This window comes from Hippocampus zosterae, chromosome 13 (assembly GCF_025434085.1).
Source record: "Hippocampus zosterae strain Florida chromosome 13, ASM2543408v3, whole genome shotgun sequence".
Classification (NCBI taxonomy): domain Eukaryota; kingdom Metazoa; phylum Chordata; class Actinopteri; order Syngnathiformes; family Syngnathidae; genus Hippocampus; species Hippocampus zosterae.
This window is the reverse complement of record NC_067463.1, coordinates 14,395,026-14,419,402: the sequence shown is the minus strand read 5'-3', so window position 1 is coordinate 14,419,402 and position 24,377 is coordinate 14,395,026. Positions and strand designations below refer to the sequence as shown.

Genomic DNA, 24,377 nt, shown 5'->3' with positions numbered 1-24,377 from the left:
TGCATGATTGAGGTGCGGAATAAAAGGGTAACTGCTCTAAATGGTTAGTATTCATATTGGTAAGAAACAATTACATGGAAATATAGAGCGATGGATCAGCCATGAAAGGCTTTGACCTGCGATCACCGATAGTTTAAAAAAAAAAATTCATCCGATCATGATCCATGGCCGATCGATTGGAGCACCTCTACTATTGTCTTTCTCAACTGTTTGCGGGTAAATTATATGCCTTCCATTTCCATGCACGTTTGCCTATTTCTAGGAACGGTCCTGAATGGTCTCCATGGGAGATGACGTACTGTGAGGTGTTCGCGTAAAGAATGAGGGCAGTTAGGAATGCTGAGAAACATCATTTGAGCGCGCATGATAACTGGGAAGACAATAAAAATCATTCAAATCCTTGTGTGTGTTAGTCTAAAAGGATTCAATCAATGTCTGTATGGGAGACAATTGAAGCAGCAGCCAACAGTAGTGTCAAGTTTTTATTAGCAGTGTACCCCAGAGCACAATTGCTTACAAGGGACACCTGAATGGCAGTGGAGGAATGCCAACACAAATAAAAATGTAGACACATAACTAAATATAATGTCAGGAGTGTGTTTGTCTGTTCCACTTTATTTCTCACGCACATTTGCGTGTCAGTCAAAACTGGTGTATGAATCCTTTTGACTGAGCCAGGCTGAGTGTTAGTGTGACACATTGGCTAACCTATGATTCACCATTTTGATCGGCCTTGTTTATAACATTTGTGATGTGGAAATTCATGCGTGGTGTTTTTAATTGGTTGTTTAATGTCTTTTTCAAAATCCCATACAAGAGAACTCCAACATTTCGTTTCCAACAAAGCTACGTTGTAAAGATCACAAAGATGTCAAATGAGACTTGAGGCAATTTCTAAGAAATTCAAACACCTTCTGAATGCCAGCAGGGTCCTAATAAAACAGGGAGGCAGTACTTTGACATGTTAATCACTTTGACTCAAATGAAATTGTTCACTGCTTTTAAGAAAATGCAAACTGTGGTTGTGAGACATTTAGCAAAAATTATTGTTTCGCCGTGCATGCATTGATGCTGCAAACATTGCCATATAGACCAGTTCAATTGAGGTTGCTGATTATGCATTGAATTGTGTGAATACACCATGTATTTCATTATTCAGATTTTATTTTATTACATTTTTTCTGGCGCTGAGCATCTTTAATCCTCTTCATCCCGCTGGTGCCTAAAGGACACATTAGTCTTTTTAGGCAGCAGCAAAATGACTCATTTTGTCTTGTCCTTTGCTTTGGCATAGAAGAGCTCAACTACGCATTCACATGGCTACTTGTATTGGTTTGAAACACAGTCACTGAATACCTAATTCATTTCCTTTACAATTCCAAAGTGCCCTAATATGTAGCAATAATAGAATAAATCCAGATGCCTCAGGTGCAGATAGCATCTGGTGGTTTTGTCACTAATCCTGCAATGAGTTTGCACAAAATGACTCTGTCCTACATATGATGTCAGAGCCAAATTATTATTTCTTCTCCGCAGTTGCGCTTGATGCTTTTGGAGCTAATTCATCATTGGACGCTGCTAGGAGGCATACACATCCCAGCAAAGGCTTATGAGCCGGTGCTTGCCTTCATGCTATGCAGGGCAAAACTGTAGGATTGTTGCTTAGCAACAACAACAAAAAAACTAATTTTGTATGCTGGTATTGCTTTGTCGGAAGATCAGTTGTTTTTTTTTTAAGCTGTTGATCATCTCAGTACCCGTATTAATGTGCAACAAACACAATGAACATTTTTAATGTCGAATTAACAAAGTCATGAATTTGATGTTAATTGCTTAATAGAACGGTTGTCACAAACGGTATGCTTATATGGGTTTAAAAGCAAATAAAATTGTTGCTTCCATTTTCATAGTGATGAATTAGAATTGTTAAAAATCACTTCCAGATTCAAACAGTTCCCATCATTAACCAGACCTCATGTTTTTAACATTTGTATACAGTATTCTTAACTGGCATGGTAAGCTAATAATAGTGCGGAATTTGGGACTACATTTTTTAAGGGTTTTGAAGGAGCACAGCGAGGAGATGCCAATGCCACTATTTTCATGATGACAGTTATTGTTAATCGGAAATCATCCTCTCTCTCGATAGACCACATTCAGAAGAGTATTAATCTGATGGCCATTTTTATATACATCCATCACCTTGACCTATTTCCTGATATATTCATTTCTTCAGATTATTTATTCATTAATTCACAAAATAATCGAGTCCGATGCACGTGTGGTTGCACACTCCCTCTTTAAGCCACAAGCAACAATTGGCAAGGTGAGAAATTCATCCTCGGGGAAGCTGGCAACAGACAAATTGAAATTTGTCTGTTAGTTTCAGTTGCTAGGTAACATTGGAGAACTGACAAGTCACTCGAAGTTCTTTGATAAAGTGCATTTTCAAAATGCACTGCGCTGAAGATATTGCATATATTCTGTTGAGATGTTTAAAACAATAACACTGCATTAATCGTTGCTGCTAGTGTATGATTTATTCATTTGTTTTCTTCACAGACTGGCAGAAAAGAGAAAGGTGATCCACTGAACTCAGCTATTGACAAGATGACCAAGAAGACCAGAGACTTACGTCGGCAGGTTTGTGTTATTTCTTTTGATTCTTTAATGTCTTTTTCCAAAGAAAATGTTAAATTAACATTGTACAGTCATGTATTATGAACGTAGGCAATGTCCTCAGTGGTGTCCTACCAGAGAGCAAAATATCATTACTGTGTCAGAAATTACCTCACAAAAGAAGTTGATCAAAGGTCATACATTTCTTACATAATTAAAGACAATCCTTAAAATTAACAATTTGGATTCCCAACAGCATAATATCGTAAAATCAATCATTATTCTGCTGGTCATACAGCAATGTCACACTTCTATTACTAAGAGCTGTACAGGTGAGGTGATGCAACCTGTGAAAAATATTCATGGCTCGGAAGTGAATACTTCAGGTTCAAAAAATAACATCTTTTGTAACATATAAATGGGTACCACATCCTTGCCAATGTGCACCACAATTTACTCTGCAATTTTCATTCACAGGGCTCCTTTGTTGTCGTATGCAATGCCATTTCAAAAATGATTTGACCCGTTTTCTGTTTCGCAGCAGGAATTAAAGTGGCTAGTTGCTTTGTAAGGGAAAAAAAAAGTTGCTAGAAATGGTTTGAAAAGTGAATTAATAGAGCAACCAAATCTTAAAGTTGGAAAAACCCATTACATATTTGTCAATATCCTCTGAGTATATTAATTGCTCAAACCTATGCCATTTTAAGACCTTTAGGCCAGTGTTGTCAAACATATGGCACACGGGCCGGAACCGGCCCCCAAAGAGGTTCGATCAGGCCTGCAGGATCATTTAAAAGTGAAACAAATGCATAGAGACGGAATGAATATTTTTAATAAGGTAAAAATCATGGAGTATCCGCTAGGTGACACATTGTTTTGATCAGAGGAGAAAAAAAAAACAGCAGAGAAGAAGACAGAGGGCTGAGACAGACCAACACAGCAGAGATGTGAATACTTTATTTTTTACACATTTAATAGCACTCTCCTTAGTTTGTAAGGTGTAGGCAGGAATTTTATTTAGATTTTATATGCACATGTGTAAATGTTTTTAAAATTCATGTCTTTATAAATCTTGTTGAATCTTAAAATGCATTACTATATTTTTCACGACTAATTACTTCTTAAAGTTTTCTGCCTTTGCACAATTATTGGGATCAGTTGCAATGCATATACAGTATTTGAATGATAAAAGGAAATTGCAAATCTGTCTTTGGAAATCGAAGGTGCTTCATGAAAATTTTTGCAAAAGATATGTTCATGAAATTTCAACCTTTTACTGATGTTCTGTTCTTGTGCTTCTTTAGACCAAAACAAAGGAGAGGCATATTATGTTAGTTATTTATGGCAGAATATGACATAATTCTAATGGTCCGGCCCACTTCAATAAAAAACGTTCTCCCTTTAGTGTGACATTTTTCGGGTTTCCACAGAGATGTTTTTTTTTCTCATTCTGATTGAAATAATTGCGATTGAAGATCGCTGGTAACGTGCCAACTGTAACATATTAAAAACAAGTTACAGGTACGTTGAAACAGGTCTTCCCTTCACTAATCAGCTCTGGTAAGACGCTGACATTGTAACGTGCGTCTTTGATGACATTACGTAGTATTTACATCAAGACGCAGCTTGGCTATTCTGACTGAACTGTTTACATGAAGCTCGTTCGGTTTGGCTATAGGTTTATACGACCCCTGTGAATCTGAATAATATTGCATTTGGAGTCAGCCTTTTTATTCTGAAGATGTTTATATGGAGATTGGTCATTCAGATTCATCAGAATACATGCCTCCATGTAAACCAAGCTATTGCTTTCAATACAACTGTCCAACTCCACACCTCTGATCCAACATTATGACACTGCAAATACCAAAAATAAAAGAAACCAAATTTAACAGGGTGTTGCTTTTTTTTAATCCTGCAGTTTCTGTGCATGTTTATATGGTTGTGTAATGACTAAAATAAGAACACTTCTATTTTTTATGATTTGAAGCTCAAACCTCATCTCAAGAGAGGGCATGATACACTCCATGTAATGCAAGCCAAGACCAACAAAGAAAGGTAGAAAGAGAAAACTGAGCACCGATTTTGGTGCCAACCGAGGCTAAAGATTGTGTCGCAGTGGTTGCTGATCTTTCAGGTTAGGGTCGTGCAGTCAACCTCAGTGCAGCAAGTTGCTCAGCGAATCAGGTCTCTGGTACAGCTCTAATTCTATTTCTCAAATTTGGCGGAAAGAATTTGTCCCCCCTTTCTGTGCCATTTATACAGCGACACAAAGAAAATGAGGAGCAATATTGGGTTAAACAGGCAGCGCGAGACTCACTGCCATTTCTTGAGATTTGAAGTAGTACTGCAAAAAAGATTGATTAGCATTAGCTTGGACATTTTTATCGCATGTAAACATTTGAGTTTGAATCTTGGAATTATCAAAGGATTGACTCTTTTTGCTTAGTAATTTATAATGAGATGACAAAGTGCATGCATGTTGAGAGGTAAAATCATCATCTGCTTGAGACTGTAGTCGTGTTCACATCCAAACTGTGGCTTTACTTCAGATTTTTAACCCCCAGGAAATGTTTATCATCATGAATCAGGAAATTGAAGAGAAAGGTGAAAATGACACAAGAAAAGGAAGCGGGACAAGTCATTCTTTTCGACTGTGAACAGCTCCACAGCACATATAATGGAGAAATGGGAACTCACTGCACACGGTCCTTTTGTCGACATTCTATTCAAAATGCTTCTTTGAGAACAGGTCTGCTTATATTTGAACTGAGCTTCAAGTTTTTTTTTTCTTCTTTTTTCCACCCCTCCTCCGCTTCACAGACATTTACAGTTTGCTCTGGAACTGAACTTGCGTGTCATGCTACATTCGCTCTACTCGAACAGAAGAGTTGTGAATGTGTCCTCTGCAACTTTTGAAGACTAGGGAATTATTCCAGATGGGAAATTATAACTTCCTTCCTCCCAGGGGGCCATTTGATGAGCTGGCAGGCAGTACTCATTTTAAAGAGGATGTTCTATTGACTCCAGAGTTGGCTTGACAGAACGGGTGCAAAGGACCTATCGAGGCATTACAAAGAGCTATGATATTGTACTACACCGCATCAGGTGTCATTTTGCTTGATCGAAGGGCAGGGCCTTCCATTGTGGACGAGCTTGCCTGCTTTGTGGGCGTTTTAAGCAAATCTGTCTCTATTGTTAAGAGGCAGGATCAATGAGCAGACAAGCACACATGCCAGTCTGTATTGTGGAAATGAAAGCAGGTTGGAGCAAACACTCTGATGACACCAGCAATGTGCAGCATTGTTTTCTATGGCTTTCTGTGGTGAGTACGAGAGAATATTGCCGTATTGGCCTGAATATAAGACGGCCCTGATTATAAGACGACCCCCTCTTTTTCAAGACTCAAGTTTGAAAAAAGACTTTTTGAACACCAAATATTTTTTTATACAGAAAATAATTACAGTGCATCTGAAACAAATGGGAATACTGGCAAATACTGGCAAAGAGTCCACAGTGTACCTCTTGCACAAAGCCAGATTTGGGTGAGCGCTTGCTGACCTGCCGCCCTCATAAGGACAAATAGTTTAGACAATTTATTTTGTATTTCATTATAACCGTATTTTCCGCACTATAAGGTCCAACGAAAAGTCTTCAATTTTCTCTCATGGTTACGGTAATATGTCGACCCCAAGATGGCTCCTTGCTGGAGACATGCTTACAATGTTATAACTTGCTGTTGGTTCAGTGAACTTTGTCGCTGCTTTATTAAATACGTTTTTGTTGCAGCTCCGAAAAAAGGAGAGCTCTGGTGGTGTTTTTTTTTGTTTTGTTTTTTTTTAATGCACACGTTATGAACGTTTTCCCAGTCTCAATAAATAGTTACGTCTGTCCGTCTCCATGCCTTTTCTTCTTCCTTCGACTCGAGAGGCGTTCATGACCCTTTGCGACCATTGCGAGGATAAAGCGGATCAGAACATGGATAGATGGATGGATTATTACTATTATTATTATTATAATTATAATTAATGTATGTTTGGTGGTAATGCAGTTGTCAGCCCGTCTGACTAACCGTCACTACATTTGGGCTGAAATTATTGCCATTTGTATGGAATTTGCAATTTATCTCTGTGGGTTTCCTTTTACTGCTCCTGTATCTCTCACTCCCCTCAACCCCTTGCCCAAGGTCAGTTGTATTCGGCTCCAACTCACCCAGTTTGTTCAATGTTTTATTGTATGTCAGATATATAAACTTCTGAGCTGTTCTGAACTTCCTTTTTAGTGCCAGTGTTCTACTGAGTGAAATAATGCTGCCCGGAGAAGGTCGGTTCAATTCCCCATCACTGATGTGTGTTGTTCTTTAGCCTGCAAACTTGTTGATCCTGAATCAACAATGGCATTGGTGGTTGCAGTGCGTATTTGCTTCATTTGCTTTAAGAAGTGATTATTCAATGCAATGATGACACAACCAATGTCATTCAGTTACTCAAATATTATGCCCATACCAAGTTTCCGTGTTGTGTTTGTATACAGTACACTGAAGTGTCTGTGGATTGCATTTACAGTCAACACTTGAACTTCATGCTTTGGAAGTATTATAGTCCTACACCTGCTGATATTTGACTTGCAGGAATATGTTTAACTGTAAGGCTTGCTGAGTGATTTGCAGTTCGGAAGAGATGCCGACTTAGCTGCAACTCCTGTTGGCTGTGAAGCAAAATATATGCGCTGAAATGAGTTACGTTTTACGTTTGGATTTTGCCTTCCAAACCGCAACTGTAATCATAAGTGCAGAGGAGGGCAATTTATGTTTGCGAGGATGAAACGAGAGTGTGCAACGTGCCGGGCCTTAAGTATGGACAAGGATGCATTTGTACCACGGAAAAAAGAGTGAGTGTTCAAAATCGCTTGCTGCTTTAATTGGCATGCATTTAGTAACCACGCTGAATAAGTTGTTTGAAATGAGCCATGTGTTTTAGCCCTTATCATTCTGTGCGTAATGAATGCATCTGTCAAGTCATCTCTGTGGGCCCTATTTGACTGATGGCTAATTCTAGGATTCCCCATGGCATGACAGCCTCACATGTTGTTTGGCTCCCTTTTTTTGCCCTCCTCAATGGGATTTTGAAATCATTTCCATTTTTGCCATTAGTTTGTTAATGGGTACAGCTGTTCCTAATTGTTATGGGTTGTCAAGTTAAGGCAGAACAGCTGCCACGGAGTACAAATTCAAGATTTAGAAGGAAAAATGTTGTTGTTTAGCATCCACAAGTTCTTTGAAATTCTTTGAGAAGAAGAAGAAAAATTGAGAAGTTCTTCTCAAGTGAAATTCGCAAGATTTCATTGAAGATCTTGAAAAATGATGGAGCAATGCTGTCTTGAAGTCATATATTGAGCTTTTTTTTTCTCACAATTCAACATGGCCCCCTTGTGCTTTAAGAATGTTTCTGACATTTCGTCAAAATACTCTAAAATCGCAACACAGTTTAAAACACGACTTTTTTTAACCTGCTGATTAGAAGAGGCAGTTCTGTCTCGGGTAAAATTAGCCACTGCCCACCTCAGATTCATCTACTGTGGGGCATTTACTGACTTTTTATTGCTATGATTACCGAGGGTAGAGCTTGGGTTGTTTAAGTGGGAACTACTACCTACAGTACAAGCTACCAGTTACTACTACTACTACTAGCCCAGAGTGTGAAGAAAAAAGTGAACCCCCAGAAGACAGTAAGTGCATCTGTTGTGTTTTTACTAGTGGGCGCAGCACTTCATCGACAAGCTATGCATGTGGACAAAAAGCAAACACCCCACTCTCCCAAGTAGACAACACACACACACACACACACACACCCTCACACACACACACACACACACACACACACACACACACACGTATATATATATATAAAGAGAGCGAGAGAGAGAGACTTTCAAATTGCTGCCATCTATTCTCTCAAATATTGTCCGTCCCCCTTCCATTGTTGTCTAAAGTGATTGACGCCTAATAATGATTTTTAGACCCCTGATGATCAATTACTCAGCCTTAATACTTTTCCTCTCCTATTCTTTAATGCCAGACTCGCTGATAGATATGTTCTGTGAGAGTTATTACTTGATTTTTGATTTGCTCAGGCTGTTTCCTCTCAGCCGTGACTCCAGCCCGTCATGCCGTGATTGCTTTTGACATTTTAATAAGAACTGTTCCTGTGCTGACCCCAAGGTATCCGACACAATGTGTTCTGAATCACAAGAACGGTAAACATAAACCACAGTGCAACTGTAAACAGTCAGAAAACCTGAAATCCATGTTCTCTTACAAAGCCTTGTCAAGATTCATGTTTTTACCTTTCCGAAGATGGTATTGAATTCAATAAAAGAACTACTCGATTTCTCACAGTCAATTAACAAAGGTAGTTCAATAATCACGGAATTGGATTGGATACAACTTTATTGTCAAATGTGCTGTATGTGTAACATACACATGTTGTATGTTACACATACAGCACAGATGAAAATTGTGGCCAAATAATGAAAGAAAAGTAGAGTACATTAACATGTATCACTACTAATAATGATGTTTAGGAATTTGAATATTTACTGAAGTCGCTTGTGCTGGGCGAATGAATTTCTTTTCCTCGTGTTGTTCCATTACTAATTACAAGTTAAAGGATTGTTGTTGTTGTTGTTGCTTTTAGGCAATATGATATAATCCTTGAATTGGTGTGAACTCTAGCATCGAGATAGTAAATGCATGTTTCTATTGCAGAAAATAATTCCTTTGTCAAACATGCAATTTATTTGGTCATAGCTAAATTCTATGCTGCACAGTTACTCCAGTGATAGTACTGGCAAGGTATTACCAGAAAAGAAAACAACCATCAGGCGGCTAGTGGACATTTTCCACTCAAATACCTGAATAATAATGCCAAACCTTTGCCTTTTGCAAACATGGTGTAGAGATGGTGCAGCAAATGTGAGATTTATATCTGCCCACATTCCACATCCCTTCCGCCAGATGACTGGATAGCAATGATGCACAACCGCAGTAATGCAGTGAAACATACGCAACACTCACCATACCAATGGGCCAAAGAATATAAACCACGAGGTTCTGTACCTGGCATTGCGGATCTTTAAATCACTGATCCAGGATTATACTACTTTTCTTGATAAAGTGGTGCTTAGATAGTACATTACATTGGCTTCAGGTTGTTTACAGCTTGAGCAGCCATGTCATGTCCACTAGAGTAAACTTAATCTAGTTTCACCAGAGGTCCTAATGATGGATTATCTTGTTTTAAAAGAAGACTTTTACTTTAATTTCTTCCCCTCTGTGGAGTAAAAAAAATAACTGTAATTTTCAAGGTGACTTGCAAGTTTTTTTTTTAATTAGCTTGTCACTGTATCTGTTTACTCTATCTCAGCTCACTCTTCTTCATTTCTCAGATAGCAGTGTTTACTAGAAAGCTTATTATATAGTATAAGGCAGGTGTGCCCAAACTTTTTGGATCAAAGATCTACTTTTCGATCAACTAACCTCCCGGGATCTACCCTTACCAGCTACCAGCGCGCGCACACGCACAAACACACACACACACACACACACACACACACACACACACACACACACACACACACACACACACACACGCCATGATGAGAAACAGCCTGAAACAGAGTCATGCCACGCACTTTTGCAGCCTGTTAACTATCGTAGCTAACACGTACCGTTTTAAAGTGCTTCCCTAGGCCCTCCTAGATTCCTATTCTTTGCTCATGCCCTCGGTGAATTGTACAAGAAGCAAACTCTGAATGAAGAATCACGACAATAAAAGATGGAGCGCAACAGCTCTGATCACAAGCTGCAATTGCAAACTGCTGAGCGCTAACAACTTCCGGTGACGTAATCACGCGCCACCGTAAATTTAAGATTTACCTGCTTTATTTTATTTAAAAAAATGAGACTGATAAGATGATTAGGGTGCAGTGTATATTAACACAAAAAATATATTACTAACATGTACAAAGACACACAAATGGTTGTTTGTTTTTTTTCTTCTCAACACTCCTCGGATCTACTTGGGACCTGTCTTAGATCTAGCGGTAGATCAGGATCTACCTAATGGGCACCCCTGGTATAAGGCAAATGTTTGAGGCAGTAATAATTTAGTTGTTTGTGGTTTTGTCATATTGTCAATGTCATTTGGAAGAGTACATACTTCTGTCTGTTCTGACTACTTTCTGGTCGATGGATGAGGCAGTGGACAGTTCCACTGATGCCATAGTTGAAAATGATTATGGGTATCTGCATTTTTTTTACTTTGTCAAAATGACATATTCTCTGATGTCTAATTTCATCCATTTTTTCATCAAAAACTGTTTTAAAATGCCACTTGTCACTTTCCATCCACTAAAAAATATCGTATGTGTGTAGTAAATTTTTGTTTTTGCTGTTTCCCTCTCCTGTGTCCTAGTAGGGGTCTTACATGAGTAAGCCCATCCCTCTATAATATAAAGCACCTGTCTGTCATACTTTCTGTACTGTTCCCACTAGCATTTCATCAGACATCCCAGTGCGTACCACATTGGTTCATTTACTTTCTCATGAAACAACCGGTCCCTTGCCACTTGGCTACAAAATGATTCCAAAAACAAAAATAAAAGTTACAGTGTCTTACCCTCATAAAAATTCCTCATGGGAAAAAATATGCTTTGTAAGCACTCTGCACTTGAACCAAATAAGAGTTACTTTCCACATTTTCGTTCTCTCTCTCTCTCTCTCTCTCTCTCTCTCTCTCTCTCTCTCTCTCTCTCTCGTTCCAGTGTGAACTTAATGAATGAATATTCTGATCTGACCCCCCCTCTCCTTACCTCATCTGTATTCTATTCCAGCTGAGAAAGGCGGTGATGGACCACATCTCAGACTCATTCCTGGAGACCAATGTCCCTCTGTTGGTGCTCATCGAAGCGGCCAAGAGTGGAAATGAGAAGGAGGTCAAGGAGTATGCCCAGGTGTTCCGTGAACATGCCAACAAGCTTGTGGAGGTCAGTCATAAATTATATATGCACATGCTCTCCATCTCCCTTCAAACACACACACACACGCACACACATTCTTATTCACCATGATATGTAGAATTTGCAAATATATAATCAAGCAGGTCAGGGCATATGGGATACAATTATGATTTTAACCAACGGAAGGCAATTCAAACTCGACCCAATAAAACTGAACGGAAAGAAACTGAAGACATTAGGCATCCTGACTTGTATTAAGTGATGCATGGAGAGGCGGCTGCTAATTTGGAGAACAGTGCAAAGCTTCCACAGCCAGAATAACGCTACTGCTTTCATATAAGCCTGCAGTCATGAAACAACCGCAAACGGGAGCTTGGATAGTGTTCATGCCACACACAGGTAATAGGTGGGATAAATGTGCATACATCACTCTCGCCAACACCTTTTGCCATTGGTCATGGTAACCGTGCAGCTTGTGACAGGAAGTAATATCTACATGTATTTGAGCTCACCGCTGATGTGACAGTCATGTTGACCGATGTTCGAAGTAAAATGAAAAGGAATTAAGTATTTTTGTGACAGTGTAGTAGTATAAACTCGGATTCTGGAAATTGGTTTGGCATGCTTTGCAACTCTTGGCACTTTGTGTTTATATGAGCAATGTGATCTGACATGAGAATGGTGCATTTAGTACCCGCATGAATTTTGCTGAATCAAGAGAATTTCAGTAAACTTAAGATCTCAAGAATGCTGATATTTGCCAATCTTGATGATTTGATGTCAACTCTCAATGGTAGTGCAGCCCCATTTCCATAATACTTTCTTCAAACAATAGTCGATGAACTACAATTTCTGGTTAAACGCATCCCTGTATTTTATTTTCAGTTGAATGTACCTGTTAAAGAAACCACAAGTACTTTGTGACTGTGCCGCATCCGCTCATATTCCTTTTTTCCCCCATTTTTTTCTTTTATGCTTATATAAATGTGAGAGTTAAAATCGAGCTCCAGAAAGGTCCTCAAAAGCTTTTTAAAAGGCTTAAACGTAACTACCGTGTGATAAATGTGTCTGCCCTTGAGTGGGAGTTCCCTTTTGTTCTCATGGCCCCTTCAAAGTAACCTTTTGCTTTACATACTTGTCACTTAAGACGACACCGCTGCTTCCTTTGACTTGAGCCGAGTGATTTGACTGACCTTTTTGACCAACCCGACTGTTTGCTGATGAGGTACCTCACTATATCACCCTTAGTGTCTCTCCTTTATGCCAGACCTTCAAACTTAGCTCAACCAAAGACACCAGGGGAGATGAAATCTCCTTCAACATTTTGTTGCATTCTTCAACTCCCATGGTTGGTATTGGAGTCTGTTTTTTTTTTTAATGTAAAACCCTTTGCATCAGGTCCTGTCTCATTTGTATGCTAAATAGACATTTCCTGTGCAATAGCTTATTTTAAGCATGTGTATTTAGTGTGCTGGCTGATGAGTAGCAGATTGCTCCGCCATATCTGTATCTTTACCTTGATCCAAATATAACAATGTTATGGAGGCCGTTTAGATACGCACTACATATTTGGGGGGGAAAAACACTCAGGGACTAAAGTTATAAATTCAAACACTGCACATGAATTTGAATGTTTCCATATATAAATGTAGACTATAGGGTATTATTTTTAGTCAGGATCATTTACCAACAATAGCAGCGATCAACAAGATTACCTTTCTATTCATGTAGTCTTAGTGTCTGAGGTCATTTATTTAAATGCAGATGTGCCTTGAAAAAAAAATTTCATTCCCCTTGAAGTCTTTCCACATTTTGTCACCTTAAGAGCACAAACTTTAGTTTGGGTAGTTTTCAAAGGATGAAGCAAATAAAAATGTAAAATGGCGTGTGTATTTCTATTCAGGCCCCTTGCGTAATTATTTTGTTGAGACAGCTTTTGCTGCAATTACTGCCACATTTTTTTGGGTGGGGGTGGAGGGTTAGTCCCTACCAGCTTTGCACTTATAGACAATTAACGTTTTGCCCATTCTTATTTTTAAAATATTTTACACTTGGACATATTGGATAACGTGCATTGCATACAAACTCAATGAATTTTGACCGCAACATTCAAGCGCATCAATATTTTTTTTTTTTTATCTAGCGCCTCCCACTGTGGCTCTGTCTTCAAGTTCAGGGCCATTGCCTTGTTGGAAGAAGAATCTCCTTCCCATTCTCAAGTTTTTTGCATCCTCCAACATATTTTCTTCCAGGGCTACTCTGACAAGCTTCCCTGTTCCGACTGAAATAAAGCATCTTTACAGCATGATGTTTTCTCTGCCATTCCACAAGGGAGTGTTCAGCCGTGAGCAGTCTTAGGTTTGTGATACACATCGCACTTTGCGCTTAGACCAAAACAATTAAACTCTGGTCTCATCTTCCACATGTTTGTGGTGCCTTTCTTCCAACAAGTCTTTCATCTTGCCATTCTTCCATAAAGACCAGGTTTGTAGAGTGCATGGTTTCAAGTTGTCCTATCGACAGTTTCTTTGACCTGAACTTTGGATTTCTGCAGCTCCTCCAAGGTGACCATGGGCCTCTTGGCTCCTTCTTCTCTCCTCTCTTGTTCTGTCACTTTCAGTGGAGAGCCATGTCTTGATAGGATTGCTATGCTAGTGTGCCACATTTTTTTTTTTTGCCATTTTAGGATGATTGCTTGACCCGCTCTCCTTGAGGTGGTCAAAGCTTGGTTTTCATGATGCTCTTGTTCACTAGAGTTCTCAAACTAACTGCTGAGGCCTTCACAGAACAGGTATATTTATACTGAGAGTATATTACTCATAACTTGACTCTATTTGAGAGGGAAAACATTTCATCTGTGCTGTATGTTCTACATACAGCACATTTGACAATAAGGTTGGACTTGACTTGATTTACTAATGAGGTAATATTAAAGGCAATTGATTGCACAGAATAGTATTTAGGGGCATGAAAATCTCTGAATAATCTCGCTCCACCTTACCTCTCTGAGCTCATCCGCCCCTACACACCTGCCCGGCGCCTCAGGTCTGTGGACCAGATATTATTAGAAGTACCAAGAACTAAAGTCAGGCTCAGAGGGGATCGAGCCTTTTCTGTTGCTGGTCTCTCTCTCTGGAATGACCTCCCACTGAACATTCGGCAAGCCTTCTCACTGCCCATCTTCAAAACCCTCCTCAAAACTCACTTGTATTCTTTGGCATTCGACTCAGCATGACTTAGATTTTTTTCTTGGTTTAACTGTTTGGTGCTTTCTACCGCCTTTATTACCGATTTGTCTTTCTGTTGGTTGTGCATGTTAAATTGCTCCATGTACAGCACTTTGTATGCAGCGATGGCTGTTTGAAAGTGCTCTATAAATACTGTTGACTTGACTTGACTTGAGAATGTTGACAAAATATAAAACGTTCGAGTCGTATGAATATGAATGGTAATTTCCAAGGCACTGCATATTGAGAATCAGAATCATCTCTATTAGCCAAGTATGCTAAAAACACAAGAGGACTTTTTCTCTAATAGGTGAAGCCACTCTAGCACTACAACAAACAAGCCACTTTAACAAAATATAATTTTAGGACACAGACACACAAGTACAGAGTGTCATGAAGCAATGTCCTTTAGTGTTGTAACACTGATACAGTGACAAATGTGCTAGTGATGTATCAAGCAGTATAACATGTCCAGTTGTAAGGGTCACATACTTAATAGACGGGAGACCCTCACTGTTAACTTTTTTTTTTTTTTTTTTTTATACCAGTGTGTGAACAATAGCTAATTAGGTAATTACAGTCACCAACTGCTATCCTAAGGGGATTGAGAGAGTCATCCATTTCTGGAGAGGAACTTAATTGTTTTTGGTGGACTCTGTGATTAATTGAAACATGGTGTCGATTAGAGTGGAGACCACTATTTGAGTCCGATACAGCAAAAGCTTAATTTAAATGATGCTGGTACCATTAAGTTGCATGTGTTTGCATGTATTTGTTTCCATGAAATGGATTCACAGTTTCATACAAACTGATGAAATATGAATGAATGTATATATATATATATATATATATATATATATATATATATATATATATATATATATATACACATACATGCATACATACATTTTTTTCCCACTCATACACTGCACCCACAATGATGTCACTATTTACGTTGCATGCTCGTAGCATTTGAGTAATGCTGCATTGACATCTTTCCATAAGTTCATTAATACACTCCTCACTGATTAGTAATTTAAGCACAAGATGACTATCCAATGTTTTTAAAAAGTCACCATGGTTCCTTTTCATTGCCACTGCAGGGAAAATATGCATGTGCCAGATATTCCTGGACATAAAAAGGATGTTACGCCACATCATTTCCTAATGTCAGTATCCCCTGACCTTGACATCTTTGTCTTTCTCCTGAAGTACAGTGCTGTTGCAATACTTCATACTCTCTTTGTTTACAACAACATGCTGACTCTTCTCCACTCATTGGTAAAATAGTGTGATAAGTAAGTCCTAATACGACCTCCTAATTTGACGTTTTTCTTACTTGTGGTCAGCCACAAGTAAGAAAAGCGTAAGAAAGGCTCTCTAACATGATACAGTAAATGAAAGCTTTTAGTTACTTTACTATCACGGATGCATTTTTGCTCTGTTGCTTTTTTTTTTTTTTTTTGGTTGCCTGTCAAATGAATTGCAGGACCACTCACTCTTCTTTGAGCCATAGTCATGCAGGAGGTCAGGTTTTAGTTAAAAACTACAAACTTGTCAAGAATTTTAGTTCCGAAGAGATTAGCATTGATCACGCCGTGGCTGAAGTTTTATAACAAACAAGACATGCATTTTATTTTTGTTTGTTTGTTTGTTTTGTTTTTCATTAAAAGGAGATAATTGCCCGAACAATCGTACGATGATCAGTATAGTCAGACCATTTTTGTCACTGCAAGTTGAAATAATATCCTGTTTTTGAATACAGGGACGGAAATTAAAACGTGCTTTAAAAAAATCTGATTCATCGATTAATACACCCGAAAAAATCTACAGACCAGTCATGTTAGTTTGACAGTAAACATCAATTTGGAGTGGCATTAAACTAATTGAAGCCTATTTGTGAAGAGTTGTTTTTATTAGCCAATGTGCTGCTTTTGTTATCTGATTTGAGTTCACTCAAGATTAGACTTCATCAAAGTCCCCTCGCCCACCCAAAAAATAGCCGAATGAAAAAAAGCTCTTATCTCCAAAAACTTCGGGTCACTGATTCGGATCACTGAAATTTCAAGGTGCCACTGTATAAGTATGCATTGCAGATATACATGGTGGCAAATGATGCCCACAATTATTAACATGCGGTAGATTTACTTCTGCTCTGTCAAATAATTGCATAGTAGTGGTTAGCAAGTGTGCCTCAGAGTTAGGAGAATTTGTTTTCTAATCTCTGTATGGAGTTTGCATTTTCTTGGGTGACGGAAAGATGCATTCAATGCTCTAGCTAATAATATCCTGTCTGACCTTCACATGCAGGCTTAATCGAACACAGGGTCTGACCAGTAATCTGTTATATGTAAACAAAACCAAATCTTTTGCTGTGGCCTTTTGAAGTGTCAATAAATAATAATGAAGAAATTGTATTGATTTAAAACATATTACAAATTTAGCACTGAAGCAATAAACACATTCTGTGTACAGAGCAAATACATAAATTCTGACTTTTATACTGATTGCAAGCACTGACATCCTCAGTAGATTTCCCTTTGGGTGTCTTTGTAATATCTCTGAGTCAGTGCACGTGCCTCCGAGGTATCTGGTCATCATCCCATTTTTTTGGGGGGGGGGGGGGAGGGGGAGGGGGGGGGGCGAATAACAGCTGTGCTCCAGGATGCAATCAACCAATCTTTTAACCTCAAGCTGGCATTTATATTCTTTGCTTTACATCTCTACTGTTTCTAACTGTGATAGAGGGAGATACCCCCCCCCCCCCCCCCCCCCCAGCAAGTGAATAGACATAACACAGCATCCATGCATGTAACTTTTCCTCCTTGATGTAAAAACTATAGATGGGCTTGTTTTATTTGACATTCACTTATTAATGTTGAGTTTGTAGTCTGAGGACACATTAACGTATGAAACATTCTGAGGAAACAATTTTACTTTGACCTTGATCCCTACAAATGCAGTGCAATTCATATATATAAATATATTTTTAAAATGTGGCGGCCCGGTAGTCCAGTGGTTACCACGTCGGCTTCACAGTGCAGAGGTACCGGGTTCGATTCCAGCTCCGGCCTCCCTGTGTGGAGTTTGCATGTTCTCCCCGGGCCTGCGTGGGTTTTCTCCGGGTGCTCCGGTTTCCTCCCACGTTCCAAAAATATGCATGGCAGGCTGATTGAACACTCTAAATTATCCCTAGGTGTGAGTGTGAGCGTGGACGGTTGTTCGTCTCTGTGTGCCCTGCGATTGGCTGGCAACCGATTCAGGGTGTCCCCCGCCTACTGCCCGGAGACAGCTGGCATAGGCTCCAGCACCCCCCGCGACCCTAGTGAGGATCAAGCGGTTAGGAAGATGAATGGAATGAATGAATGAATATTTTTAAAATATCGTTTGTAATTGCATGGATGTAGAGTCCAATAGGATATGTTTCATCATCACAGCCACATAACAGTACGATGTCCTGCCCTCTCCAACCAACCTACAACTGTGGTTTGGAGAGGACCCAACCTGTCCCTCGAGTCATGTTTCAGCAACTCTCAGGCACATTGGTTCGTGGTCAGACCAGTTCAAGGGAGATAAACCTGCCGTCGCACCAAGTGCTGAATCACTTGGCAGAAGTTGAATGGGCCCATACATGGTCCCCTAGTACAAAGTCTACTGTCCCATGGGAGGAGACCATCGGATTTGAAACGAAAAAAAATAATATGCCAAACTTATAGCTAAAGCAGAGGACCTTGGCCCGGGATGTAAAGGAGGCACACCAGCTCGGACGTTTGCCAAACCACATTAAAAAAAAAAAAAAAAACGTTATTGTTCTGAGAAATCATATGGACAGATGGGGTCAAAGGTCAACTTCTATTCAAGTGATGGCAAGAAAAACGAATGGAGAAGGAAAGGTAACTGAAGAAGACGTAAGTGTGTTCCACAGTTCAGGCTGCAATAGAGCTGGGCGATTGTTGGAAAACTGTTGTGGACAAAAGGTTACAAATGTGCCAACGCTGACAAATTGTCAGATAACGGCTGGATGGAATTAATTTCGATTTTTAGCTCTGCTTTCATGCTCTACAATGTGACTTCTGAATCAACTAACAAAGTAATTTACCAATTTGGTTTTTGAACCGGAAAAGTCAAAATTTAAATGGCATGGAAGTTATAATTTTGGTGAACAACTGCTTCCTGTCTACCGATACATGTGTATCATTATAGAAACATTTAAACAATGACTTACTATAATTACTAATGCTGTTAGTTTGGGTGGTGTTCTATTGAAATGATTAAGAACTATATTTTAGATTCATTTTTTTTTCATTATTACTTCATGGGCAAGCTTTACTTGTGTCTGCTGCTTCATTTTGAAAGACTGAAGAAAACTTTAGCGCTCTGAAAAATGTTTTGTGAACATGAAGTATGTTAGCTTTGCAACAAAAAAAAAAAACCTGCATAAATATGAATATTTCGCACAACAGAAAAGGTCGTTGTGAAAAAACACGATTTTTAACACAAAAGGAAAGGCCGCTAATAAATTTGCCATGCATTTTTTGGGAACTCTTCTTTGACCATGTTCAGTTAATTGAACAGAAGGGTCGAAATCACTTGGATGGATTGAGTGCATTGATGGCTTTTGAAGAGCCACACACGCCCACTCAGCTCTTCCAAGTCACTTTGGTGTATTGACGCTTCCTCTGGCTCATCCGCAAGTTCTTACTAAAAAGACAGCTGAATGGCTGATCAAGCATCTTTTCTCTCGACTGAAACTGACCCTTTTGGTCTTGTCACGTACAGCTGTCTTGATGACCTTGTGGTTTGAATGCCTGGATGCACAGCCAAAATGCTTGTGGGCATTTGAATGAAACACTATCATTCTCTAAGTGCAATTTGTTTAAATATTTTACGTTGGTCAAATAGCCAAGCTCTTCTTGTTGAGTTAAATAGCTGTCAGTAGAGAAAAGCAAATTGTACCCAATCCAGTTTTATGGCTTCATAGTTAACATATTTTCCACACCATATGGCGCAACGAAAAGCATTACATTTTTCTCAAAGGTCGACAGTGCGCCTTATAATCTAATATGCCTTATATATGGATCAATATTCCAATCTTGGATGTAGTATTTTTAATGTTCTGTAAAGCGCTTAGTTACAGCTGCAGCAGTTGTGAAAGCTCAATATAAATAAAGATTTATTGCATTTTATTGTATTCCCTTTACCCCGTACATACATAACGCAATGCATGTGCCCTATAATGCGGTGAGCCTTATATGTGCAAACATTTTTAAAACAGGTAATTCATTGAAGGTGAACCTTATACTCCAATGCACCTTATGGTGCAGAAAATATGGTACCTTTTAACAATGGGTTGTCGGTACAATTGCATTAATGCATAATGTCTGCATTTCATTGTACGCTTAACTATATCCTGGCCCTCAACACTGTATAATCCTTGAAGGAAGATTAAGTGGACCTTGGCATACTTGCGGTTCGGCACTCCGTGTTCACCTACACGCAGATCTGTTTTCAATCTTTCTTCATGCTTGCTTTAGTTTTATTTATTTTTATTTTGTTTGGGGGCGGGGGGGTGCATCCCCGTTTTCCGTGGAAAACACATAGTTGCAGTTTATCAACATTTCGTGAAGAATTTTTGTGGCGTATTTTGACATTTGTATTCGCATATCTTACTATTGTCAACTGTAAAACAATTCTCACTGAAGAAGACATTTGAGCTCTCAGTGGACTTTGGAATGCTAATGATAACAACATGCATTCATGATTTTCTTGTTCCCCCCCCCCCCCCCCCCCCGCCCCATCCCATTGCTTGCTCGTGCTCGTGGTGTAAACTATAGTAAGTTTAGAGATGTAACAACATGAACAAAATCAGTTCTATTCATGGTAAATTCCTGACATGCTGTATTGCTAATGCAGAAGTGAAATAAATCTCCAAGGGCCTTCTCCTAGGGCCGTCTCCCTGTCCCCTGAAGAGAATAGCCCTAGTTTGAGTGTTCACTTACATCATCAAAGGGCTCCCTTTTCGCATGTATTATTAATATTAACATGCGCTAAATAAGTGGCAAACATCAGCAGCGATGTTTACACAGCATCAACACCGACTTCCACAGCCACATAGAGCAGCTGCCTTTGTATTCAAAGCTTAGGATGTTCTGACACCCATGGGAGGCGACGAGATTATAGCATAGGCTCACTGTTTTACAAGATGTCTAATTTAGGCACTGCACATTTTGCTTCATCGGCTTTCATGACGCTGAATATTTTGAAAGATTTTTTTTTAATGGAAATAGCGATGCTTTGTAATTAGCAGATAACGTGCTTGCTCGAAAAAAGGGAGGGGGCGTGAATAGTGGGTGAGGTAATGGATAAAAAAAAGTAAACGCTATCATGTTGCTGGAAAACAGTAAATAAGAGTATATATAAACAATACTATAAAAACAATGTATGACGCTGTCAATTATTGAAATAATTTAGCTAGCCCTCCTGAAGCACTGCAACACTTAGGACCTTGTGAGGTTCATACAGTCCAAGTTTCGTTGTAATATTTTCAGAACATGATTTGTATATGCATATACATGTGCACTTAAATGTTGATGACAATCAGTGATGGCTTTTGTACATTAATTTTATTTATTATTTTCTTCACTATGATGCAACTTGAAGAGGCAACCTTATGATGTGAAAAGAGTATTTTTGTGACAATATGATATATATATATATATTGGTTTTGTTTTTATACATGAGGCAACTGTATGGAACAGTTGCACCTGCTTCATGGACCATGAAGGTGGCTGCATTTGCCAGCTACTGCCGCCGTAAATCTTTTTTTTTCCAATGAAACCTGACTTGGTTAGGAGTGATATCAAATGATGGGAATACTTTGTCACAAATCCAAAATGAACAGTAGCCTGTGACAGCATGCAACACGTCACAGTGATTACGTGACCTGATCCAAAAAGTTCCAATATGGCGGCATGCAGGGCATGGTAATTAATTGGTTTAAACTTTTTATTCGGGGAATCGGATGCAATTGACATTTGGACTAAGCTCCAGCATGCCCATGGACCTCATGAGGATAAAGCAGTTCAGATAATGGATGGATGTTTATACACACCGCCTAATAGAATGAAGGACAATGAACATTCAGTGGCGTGTTCCTTGAATTAGTAGATAAAGTCCCCACTGAAAGACAAGGGATTAAATGCATGGTCTGCCACTGGATTATAGTAAATAGTAGAGTCTTCTTTTTCTTCTTTTTCTTACGATTATTGTTGTTGTTGTTGTTGTCATTATTTCTTCAAAGCCTATATTTGTTTTAATGCAGCTGCGAAAGTCACGACGTGACCAGTAATATGTAGTGAGACAGTTGACCGTGAGTATTTTGACTATTTCACTCGTGCCTAAATCTGGTAATCAAATGGCTTTTGAGGTGAAGTGGGCTGGCATCGCCAAATCAAATCTTCTGAAAATTGGGCCCATTAATCACAAAGTGCTTCATTTAGTTCTTTTCTGTGGCACAGCTCTGACGTGTGTCTTTGTTAAGAGAACAAGCAAGAGAGACCGGGGCCTTCATTTGAAAAGAATGAGGGAAAGATAGAAAATGCTTGGTTGTGCAGAAGAAAAGCAATCAATTCTCATTATGGAAAATAGATCATCCCTCCTAATTAGAGCCATAGCTTTTTAGCACAGTACAAATGCAGAATAACGCAAGCTCAGGATGTCAGGTGCTGCCCACTGCTGATTAATTAGGTGAGTGAAGGAAAAAAAAAAAGATGGTTTTGTGCCAGATAGTTTATTACAGCTAAAGTGCAATGGTTTGAAGCAGTTATATGAGCTCGTCATAAGATGTGGTGCTTTCACATATATCCACCTTGCGTTGGGCAGAAAGTTGTCCAATCACTAAATACTTTGCAGTGGTTAAAATCAAGAGCGAAACAAAAAAGAAAACAAAAATGGAATGGAATGCTTAAGAAATGTATTTGACTGCCACAGCTGCACTTAACCCCATTGATGGCTACAAAAATAATGTTAATGTTTCGGTAATACCAGTTGTCTTTTTGTAACATCAGTAGATGCTCTTAACCCGTATTTGAGGCTAAGTGGGCGTATGCTAATATCCGACCATGTACTGTATTTAAACGTGTGAGGCAAAAACAAATTAAAGATCTGCGATGATATGTACATTGAGTGTTGATTTACAGTAACTACCTCTTGTCTATAACCGAGTTTACATGGAGACTTTTTGGTCATTCTGATTGAAATCATTCAGATGGAAGATTCCAACCTGTCGTTGACATGCTTAACTACATTGATCAATTCAGGGATATGACAGCCATGTGACAAGTGGAGATTGATGGAAACATCACATGATTTGTCAAGCTAGAGTTTATTCGTCTATTATGCACAGTAGTTTAAGTACTTTAAAATAAGTTCTCCCGTCGCAGACGAGCTCTGGTAAGACGCTGCCACCATAAAGTGGGTATATGACGTCCTCACTCCGCATTTCTGACAGAGCATACACAGACCGGACGTAGCTTGATTATTCTGATTGAACCGTTTACATGACGCTCGTTCGGATTGAGGAAAGGAATTTACCACTACTGTGAATCCAAATGAAATTCCGTCGGTATTTTTATTCTGATTGTCGTATTTATATGGAGCTTTTTCATTCCGTTTGGTCATTCTGGTTAATTCTAATGGGAATACAGTGAGTGAGGCGAGAGGAGGTAGAAATATTTTGGGTATATATCGAGGACATTCCTCGATGTCCTCATTTCATTGAGATGTCTCCTAAAGACGGCGTCACATCATTGCCATGCATAACATACTGTATGAACCATCTGCATCATTGAATTACTACCATCACCACAAAGGTCCACTTTATGCTTCATGTTTCAGGTGGGATTAAGTTAAAGATAAAAGTGAATAATGCTACTCCCAAGAACTTTACAGAGTCACAGACAATTGTCAGGAGTCTTGAAAGCACTCACACCCGCCATGACGAATAGATTGGATGTATATGGATGGGTGTTCATACTGCAGACACATCACATACATATCCAATTTATACCCACAAATGAAAGAGGCTGCCAAGTCAGATTAAAAAAAAAATAATAATAATAATAAATTCAGGATTGAGCTGCAGAGTGAACACAGCCCTTGATATAGTAATATCCACATTCTCATCTCAACCTCGAACACAACCACATTATTGGTTACAGTAAATGTCCGGTAGTTTTTTAGTAGAAATTAAAAAGGGATTTATTCCTGATCAAATTATAAATTCTAGTTTGAGATCAGGTGAGCACGCCCGTGACCGTCGTCAGGATAAGCGGCTCAGGTAATGGATGGAAGGATGTTTTTATAAGAGATTAAAGGTCTGAAAGCTTTAGCACTCATCAACACCTGGTCCTTTCTGCAATTGAGTGTACACCACTGTCTGATAACTTTAAGGAGAAATAAGTCTAACTCTAATCAAAAATTTTCTTGTGAGCCAAGATTGCTAGTTAATTGTTA

General features: G+C 39.0%; 1 protein-coding gene across 1 annotated transcript in view; it reads left to right on the top strand.

Annotated features, from left to right (window-relative positions):
* Positions 1-24,377, top strand: part of ctnna2 (catenin (cadherin-associated protein), alpha 2) — a 207,827-nt gene that overhangs the window by 128,336 nt on the left and 55,114 nt on the right. The window contains exons 8-9 of the mRNA XM_052084847.1: positions 2,563-2,643; positions 11,512-11,664. Of these exons, the coding sequence (XP_051940807.1) occupies positions 2,563-2,643; positions 11,512-11,664 (234 nt within the window). The remainder of the gene's footprint in view (positions 1-2,562; positions 2,644-11,511; positions 11,665-24,377) is intronic.